Source organism: Octodon degus, unplaced genomic scaffold, assembly GCF_000260255.1.
Source record: "Octodon degus isolate 3935 unplaced genomic scaffold, OctDeg1.0 scaffold00012, whole genome shotgun sequence".
Lineage (NCBI taxonomy): Eukaryota > Metazoa > Chordata > Mammalia > Rodentia > Octodontidae > Octodon > Octodon degus.
This window is the reverse complement of record NW_004524588.1, coordinates 22,301,922-22,311,196: the sequence shown is the minus strand read 5'-3', so window position 1 is coordinate 22,311,196 and position 9,275 is coordinate 22,301,922. Positions and strand designations below refer to the sequence as shown.

Sequence of the window (9,275 nt, the reverse complement as noted above, 5' to 3'; positions counted from 1 at the left end):
CTTGCCAGGCAGGCACTCGTGCCTTTGAGCTATTTCCCCACCCCAATACTATGCATTTTGATATATAGGTGTAAGTGATAAATGTCTAAAATGTTTTAAATTTAAAAAAAATTTTAAAATTAAATAAAACGTTTTAAGTATTCCACACAAGTTTTCTGCGAGAAGTAGCAGTACTGCTAGTTTGGCTCTGGGAATCTCTTGCGAAGGTTCCCTCTCACCCCTCGTTCAGCATGTGAGATGAAAGTGGGGCGCAGCATAAGTGTCGCTGTGCTCAATAAGCACACTGCCTTGGGAAGCCAGCCAGTAGCAGATGCTGTAGTGACTTACCTTATGCTGACTGTAACTGGGCCTGGGGCTAGACTAGTTTACTGTGTAGGCCATCTCTTCTCTCCCTTTTAAAAACATTTATTTAGTACAGGGTCTCGCGAAACAGTTCAGATTCATAGTGACCCTCCTGTTCCCCCATCCCCAGCGCTGGGATTACAGGTGTGCGCCACACGCCCGGCTTCAGTGGCCAGTGCAACATGCAGTACTGGGGATCAAGCAGGTCCTTGGACTTGCAAGGCAGGCCTTAAATCGCTGAGCTGTCTCCTGAGCCCAATCTCTTTTCTCTTAATTATCTTCTGCTTTCTCTCAAACTACTTTTTCTTCTGGTGTTATTTTAATAATTACTCACTTTGCATATCCTTTCAGTAGATCTCAGGAAAACATACATAATAATATGTAGCCTTCTTTTTTTTAAAAAAAAAGTCTCTTGGCATAGCACCAAGAAGACAGTGACTGTGCACAACATGCAGGGAAGGCCCCTCATGGACTGTTTTCCTCCCTTCCGCAGCACCACTTTTAGCGACAGTCTTAGTCTGATGTCCGTTTTGAGTATACCAAGCCCCAGGAGCATTGTGCAGGCTGTGCCTCTGAGTCCAAATCAGACTTGGCTTATGTGTGCAGTAAATCATAGCTTTGGGAGGATGGGAGGTTCAGGGAAAGGGGCTTTTTGTTTCTAGAACATGCTTGCCTAGATTATAGTTGTCCTGTATGTGGTCTGGTCTTTTAATCTCAACTCGTGTTATGCTCCAACTGAATGTGTTTTTGTTGTCTACATCACTGGAACCTTTGAATACATTTATTTCCCTGGCCTGTGAAAGTCCAAAATTTGAATAATCTGGGAAGTGGTTCTAGGAATGATTCTTGTGTTGCCAGAAATGCTGATGTGTTGGCATGGAATTAGCATTCCCAAAAATGTCACCAAACACAAGCTGAAATCAAAAGACAGGGGTCATCGCCCCAGCTGTGCTTCGTCTCCCAAAACCAATCTCCTCTTCTTCTGTGCCCAGCGCAAAATCGTAAGCCCCTACTGTGGCGTGACAGTCAGTCTTCTGTACTGTACACCAACGCAGCTGGCTGCCCACTCACACTGAGGTCTTCGGGTCTAAGTTAGGGCTGTTTGTGCAGCATGGTCCATGCATCCTGGCTATCAGCTTACTGAGCAAAGAGAGTTTCTGTGCGGGACAGTGGTGCCCATAAGTGTAAGAGAGACTTTCACCTCTCATTGGGGACCTGTTGGTCGCTCACTAGGTGTCCAGTTTTAAGGCAGATGGGCAGCGTACATAAACTGCTGCACTACAGAGGACACCAAGAGACTCGTTCACAGAGCTGTGTGAACGGAGAAAGAGGGTGTCGAGAGACAGGACTTGTGAGGGAGGCTTTTGGAGCTAGAGGTTAGAGTGGACGGCAGCTGAATATGTGTGACGTGGAAGGCAGGAACGTGTGTGACGGAGAAGGAAAGAGCATGAGTAGGGAGCTGGCGGGAGCTCGGAGAGCACTGCTCGGCAGGGCAGGTTGGACAGGTCAGTCGTGGGCAGGAAGCAGCGCCTCAGAGTGAGAACGGCTGAGGACAAGGTGCTGTGTGCACCCGAGTCTGTTCTGGCGACGCTGAGACTGGTCTCTTCCCCTCAGGGCCGTGGGCCTCTCTGTTTTAAGTCTGCTCTGCCATATTTGTTTTGTAAATTCTGCAGAACCTTTCTTGGATGGAAATGGTATTCTGATTTCCCAGTTCTGTTTCTCTAAATAAGACAGCACCTTCTCTTTAGCTAATACGGGCACCTTGAAGGTTTTGACTGATGTCGCTTTCATTTTCAGATGTCATATTTTCATGAACAAACCTCCATATTTCTTAAGTGGTCTAAAACTTGCTTGAACTTTTTTTTATATTTTATTTTATTTTGAAGAGTAAAACAAAAAGCAAAAAGAAATAGAAAAAGAGACAGAGAAAAGAAAGAGACAACCAGGGTAACATACAACAATACATACGTTACAGATTTTCAAAACAGGCATAGCTAATTAATAGTAGTTGTTATATTGTCTATTTTTATCTTCAAATCTTGCTCAGATTAACATATAGTTATATAGAATTTGGGAAATAATTGAACATTGGCACTTGCTTTCAAGAAATCTTAATTTTTTTTCTTTGTCTTTTTTGTTTTAATTATTTTAAGATAGTATAATAATGGATAAGACACTAGGAACAGTACACATTTGGACCAAGATGAGGCATCGCTTGAACGTTTAAAGCAGAGTCCTCCTATTCCACTCAGCTTCATCAGCTCACTGCCTGAAATTCCATGTATGGAAACAGATCAAGCTGTGATCCTGGAAGTGTATTTAAGAACGAAGTTAGAATGCCAGGGCATGAAAGTAGCATCATCTGTGTGCTCTGACTTAGCTCTGACTGCCTCGGAATAAGGGGAAAGAGCCCCACGCTGGGGCCCGCTTCCTCCTCCCTCCTTGCCTGGCCTCCTCCTTCAACTTCATGCTCCTTTCTCACTTCTTCTTTTTCTATCCTTCCTTCCTCTTCCTCCTTCCCTCCTTCCCTCCCTCCCTCCCTCCCTTTCATATCCCTCCCTTTCCTTTCCTCGGTCCATCCACCCATCTTTAACAGGATTTATGCCGATAGTGGCACAAAGCCTTATGCATAAGAATCATAGAAGGTTTAAACAGTAGTTCCAGAATCTTTGGGGTGAGGAAAGTAGGGCTGCGCATTATGACCAAGCTGTAAACACGTGGCTGAGTCAAGCGATCCTGAGATTGCAGTTTCAGACACACTGCAACAAAAGGAGGGACTAATATTTATTTGAATATTGATATCTGTGTATCAGTAATTTATATAGATCCATAAATAAAAGTGATATGCCTAGTGGTACAATAGTTGTCGCTTCAGAAGGTATAGCCTGTTCCCCTAAGTATTTCCTTACATTTGCATTTCTGTGCAACTATACCATAATCTAACAAATAAAGATACTCTCTTCTTCCATGAAAAGGCCGTCCTGTTATCAATATCCTCCCACAACCCAAAAAAAGAAAACTTGATTTTTTAGAAATAAAAATCAATGTGAGTTGTGGATGTTAATTCTTTTGATCTGACTTTGAACTTCCTTTCTTATTTGAGGTTTTTAGTAAAAGCCCTTTCCTCCCTATCAAAAGTTAGTCATTTGAAAATGTGGCTGGGAAATAAGCTTCCATGAAAATAGTCTATGTGAAGTGGCTGTCTGAACTGCTTGTAGGTTAACCCTTTAGAATCACCTACATGATTCTACTGAGTGAAGGTTTTGGACATAGCCGCAATGTAGGAAAGCCTTAAAGAGTTATGTTGGACTCTTGGAGAGCACTGAGAAAATGAAGGCTTCCTTGATGCTCTGATTTGAATCTTTCTAATTGTAATTCCTGTCCCCTAGGATGGAAAGAAGAAATTTGACAAGGAAAGTGAAAAATACTATTCTATTCTTGACAAGCATTTGAATTTGTCTGCAAAGAAAAAGGAATCTCATTTGCAGGAGGTAAGCTTTCCTCATTGAGAGGTGGAAAAGCATTAATATTAACTCATGTAGATTTTCCTACTTTTTAATAAAATGACAGTAACGGTAGCCCACTTGGTTGAGCCTATTGTGGACAGGGCTTTGGACACATGATGGCATTTAGAATTAGTGGTTCCAAGTGAAAGATTAGTGTTTCCTTCAACAATTAGCAGGGTTAAACAAGATGTTTTTTCTTCTTCTTTTTCTTCATCATATTTTAAAGAGGTAAGTCCTATCAAGTTCATTTTATGTTAAATTTTAAAAATCTGTGTCATTTATTCTAAAGCTTTGGCTCAGGTTGGCAGAATAAGATATATAGGTATATACTTTAAAAATCTTTGTTTTCTTTAAGTACAAAAGACCAACAATATTATCTCTTGCAGTCTGCTTCCTTTTGTCTGAAATAATATTGTATTTTGTTCCTTCCTTTGTCAGCATTGTAACTATAATTCATGAAATCAACAGTAGTTCTTCCACTAAGGATCAGTGCAATTCCAGTTTCAGTGATGGAGCATGTCAGAAAAATAAGACTTCCTTGCCATTGGTGTCTCAATTCTCCCTCATCTTCAGCCTGGCAAAGCCTCTCTCAGCTGCTTTTTGCAGTGTCCCTGGTCCTCTGTGCTCTGGTCTTATTATCCTGTTTTTTAATTCCCATACTTGCATGTTTAGCCACGACTCATGTTCAATGTTATAAGTGTTAAAATTTCCAATCAAGTGACCAGGAATATTATATTGGCATTTGATTCCTTTCTATTCCAAAATATTTATGTTCTTTTTGAAGATAACTGGTTTCTTCATTCAGAGCAGATTCAGACTGGGAAAACTGGCTTTGCATGAGTTCAATATAATCTAGGCCTTCCATTATTAAGGCTTGTGTACAGTTCTGTTCGCATGTAAAGTTCATGTGACTGAAGTGAAATGGAAGAGAATCTGCCATTAAGGAAAGCTAGACTCTATTTTAAATTTCTTGGACATATTTACTTCTCTGAGAATGGGGGATTGCTTATTGTAATTTAATATTCTGTTTATGTGCTCCAAATGTTTTAAATCCTCATGCTTCTCTTTGTATGTTGCACTACAATAGACTTTAGGGGAAAAGGGGAAGGAGGCCCCATAACTCCTTGGCGCACAGCCATCAGCGGGGCCGAGGGCTGGGGCCCAGTGCCAGTTAAAGAAATCGGTTGCCTCAAATCAAGGGTGGCTTTTAGAGTCCCTGAAGAACTTGGGATTCCTGGTGAGAGTGAGGGGCTGCCCTTAGACAGGACGCTGCTGAAACCTGCTCAAGGACGCCGTGACTGCAGCCTAATTGGGAAGCGCTCTGGAGGCCATGGCTCAGCGTCCCTGACAACTTTGCTCAGTGCGAGGCTTCCCTGGCTGGTCGTCCCGCACACTGTGGATGATAGAACACTTGCCTGGCTCTGTTTAGCTGGAGGCTAGAAGAGGCTCTAACGCAGTCAGTAGCACCCTCCTCCCGTCTCACTCCCCAGGTGCGCAGCACACAGGTACCTCCGTGCCAGGAGGCACAGCCCTCCACACGGCCACCAAGCTGCACCAAAGCCATATGCACTGCACACGGGGCTGTGACCGGGCTTTCCTCCCTCTTCCTCCCCAAGAGTTAAGCCCGTTGTAGGGAGACGCTGCCACTTAATTCTGCATTGTGACATTGGTGCCGTCTGTCCCTTCCCAGCGTGGCTTTGCTCATCCACCAGCACCACGCTTACTGACTTGGTCTCAAAAAGATACCTGTGTGCATTCTCACCTGCACTGCCAACTCCTTACTCTCTTGGCTCATAGGAAATGTGTGACTGGCTATTTCAGAGCTGCCTTGAAAGGGCAGCTGGTGCTGACACGGTTTCAAAGTCATAAGTTAGACAGGTCGTTGGCATACACAGGTGGAGAATTGGGGACAGACTTGCTAGGATTAGGGTGGGTGCAAAGAAATCACATTTGATGTGAGAGAAATTCATTTCTAAGGTTAAAATGAAAAGAAATCATAAAAGGAATGTAAGAAGACCTGGATACATTAAAATAATCTGTTTCAAAAACTATTAAACAAAATTAAATCCCAGAGCATTAGGGAATTTATATAACATGACAAGGATTACATCTTTTATGTATATGACACATTTGCAAATCTGGAGGAAAAGTAGACTAAGGATATAAGAGAGAAGTGATCAAAGAGAAACTATAAACTATAATAAATCTTATCAAAAAAATTGAATATTATCGCAGTGTCCTCTGTTGAAAGTAATGTGAAGGAATAATAAGTTGTCATTTTAAATTCATTATAAGATAAGCATTGTTAGTGGAAGCAGCAGAAACGAGGCATATTTTGTTCTCATTGGAACATAAAAATATTTGCTCATTCTTGTTTTTTGTTAATTTTACTAATATGTGCACTATAGAATAATAGTGTTAATTTTGGAGAGTTGGAACACAATCATAACATATTTTGACCATTTTCAATCCTGTAAACCATTCTTCCTTACCCACCCTCTCATCCTGAGGTAAATTTGACCTCATCTCAACAAACCTGAATTGTGTGGGATAATTGAGGTCATTTCTACTGATAGAAATTTACCTGAGAGAAATGCTTGAAAATTGTGTAAGTACTGTATAAATACACAAATTTTTCATAACATAAAAATTTAGAAGCATGTGAAATAAATGATTTCAAAAAGAATGATTGGGATAAATATACAAATATAGTTGACCAAAAATGGAAGTTGATATGACTGTTAAAAATTCCACTGGGAAAGTCAATTGAAATATTGTAAGATTAAGCAAAGAAAAATAAAATAAATTTTAAGCAGGAATATGCAGTAACATTTAAGATTTGTTTTAAAGTAGATTTGTATGTGTATATTACACACCAGACTATTATCTGTGAGGTTGTCATTCTTCACATTTCTTCACAAAAGTAATGAATAATAAACTTATTATAATAAATGTATATTGCTATTATAGCTACAAGAAAAAGTAAAATGGAAAATAGATTCCTGCTAGAAATCTGTGTCTTCGGTTCCCACGTCCCCCCTGTTCTTTTGTGCCACCCTTCACATCCCAGCCCTTTCGTGACGCAGAGCCTTCAGCGCAGTTCTGGGAGTTGTGCTCGCCCGGCCGTTGCTGGCCCTGAGCTTTCCGCCTTCTTTATTCTCCATGGCGTATCGTCAAGCATGACTGTGTCTGCCCCTTCGGCATCGTTCAGTGTTCCAAGGCTCTAGATTCTTAAATCTTGGCAACACGTGAAATCTTGCATATCATGTCTTTCCTAAATGTTCTCTTCTTTCTCATTTCCTTGGCTGTTAATGTCAAAGGAAATGAGAATGTCAAATTCGTCTTTATTTTTTCCTTGCTTCTCACACGCACAACTTTCAAGCTGCCTTTTTTGTGAGGGGTGTACTGGACATTTCACCATTACCCAATGAAAGAAAGATCTTCTGTTCGCAGGCACGCAGTTTCATCCTCACATTAGGCTCCTCGAGTATAGCGAGTCCGTACCAGCATCTCCTCAGCGCTTGCACATCTGTAGGATACAGCCACTGTCAGCTTTTTTGTGAACTATCCTTTCTGCTTTACCAAACTAAACCTTCAGTTACATATCTTTTGGTTAACCCAAAGAAAACTGTAGCCTTCTGACTCTATTCCCTCACTCAAACTCTTCTCATTTACCCTTCTTCCTCTTCTCAATGTGCTTGTTCTGCAGAGATGATCTTGAACCCTTGTCCTCCGGGAATGATCAAACACCTACCATCTGTGGCTTCGTCTCCAGTCAGGGTGCTTGCTATAGCTTGCTGGAGGAAATTTAGCTACCTGGAGAGCCACGTGGTTTTCCTGTGAAATTAATTTAGTTTCTTACATTAAAGTCACTTTTGCCATGTCAGCAACAAGGTACACATGCTGTTCTGACATAATTATTACTCATATTCCCTTTTAGTTTTAAAATCATCCCAGTTTGAATGATAAAACCATAACCTACTTATCCAATACTAAAGATATAGCACCAGTTGCTACGTGTTTACTAGTGAACCACACAGTAGGTTTATAAAATGTATTTTCCAAGTATAGAAATGCCATTATAAATCTGGTGCTGTTGCTGGGCCCGTCCCCAGGGCACACTGAGAGGGCAATTAAGACTGGGCGTGGTGGCACGCGCCTACAATCCCAGCTCTTGGGAGGTTATAAACAGGCAGATCACTTCCAGTCCAATCTAGTAGTGAGACCCTGAACACCCTATAGGCCCTTCCCTAAAATACAAAAAAAAAAAAAAAAAAAAAAAAAAAAAAAATCTAGAACTGAAAATAACTATGTTGTCATAGACTTAAGAATGGTACACTCTGGGTGGCTCTCAGAGCAGTTTTGGTTTGTCACTTTTCAGTTATCTAGGATGGAGGTATTTGAAAACATCTGTAACTGATGACTCCCAAGAATCATTATTTGTCCTCTTTCTTTGTGCTGTGCCCCAGGGTGGGGGGAGTGGAACAGTAGTGTGCATCGCAAACGTGTTTCTGAAGAAGACTTTATACTTGAGTCATGGTGCTCAAGACTCACTGTGGTTGGTGATTGTCTAGGAGAATGTAGAGGATGCAGAATAGTGGATTTGTGGCTGTCTTTTATAGGATGGGAAGAAGATGGGGTGAAGGGAAAGTGCTCAGAGCGAAGTCTGGGGTAACCAGATGTACCCTCATTAGTCCTCTCCAAGTGGAGACAAATAGGACGCGCGCTCTTGCGCAGCAGCGAGCAATGACAGCACACGTAAACATCTTACCCTGAAGCTCATGGGAAACTCACTGTTCAGAGTTTTATTGCAGGGTGCACTGAGGGACCACTCTCCCTGGCACTTATCCAGATTTCACACTCTTGAACAGAAAGGAAGGACTTGGCATAAGCCATATTGCGCACACAGTTGGGCACGAGCCTCTCTTATCAGCTAACACTCCCACTCACATCCCCAGATGTCAGCCAAGGACCAGCTTTGTACAGTCTCTTGCATAAGAGCAGTCCAGGCCTGGTGCCGTATTAACTGTTTCTGCACAGCTTCTTGATTGGAAATAACCACCGTGGGCTCTAGAGGTGCTGCCGTGTTAAGGTTTCTTCTAGTATGCTAGGCAGCACAGTTAATGTCATCACATTGGAAAGTACATGAAGATTTGAAATAGCTGTAGAATAGAACGTTGCCTAGGAAAGATGTTCTTGCATCTCTTTTGTCCGTAGTGTGGTGAAACTTGCTTGGCAGAGCCCATTTTTGCGTCTCTTTCCAACTCCTACACTCAGCGATAATGAGTTTATGATTTGGAAGTGGTCATTTGGGGACTGTTGATGCCACAGAAAGTTTTTTGCAGCAAACACTACAAACAGATTTTTTCCTCCTAGAATATCAGTTGTTAAAAATGTACACCACCACCTATATCTCACTGTTAACTT

The 9,275-nt window shown here is 41.7% G+C and overlaps 1 protein-coding gene across 1 annotated transcript in view; it reads left to right on the top strand.

The window, feature by feature from the left end:
* Positions 1–9,275, top strand: part of Arhgap42 (Rho GTPase activating protein 42) — a 206,915-nt gene that overhangs the window by 133,426 nt on the left and 64,214 nt on the right. Inside the window, exon 6 of the mRNA XM_023709484.1 lies at positions 3,732–3,833. Coding sequence (XP_023565252.1) covers positions 3,732–3,833 — 102 coding nt within the window. The remainder of the gene's footprint in view (positions 1–3,731; positions 3,834–9,275) is intronic.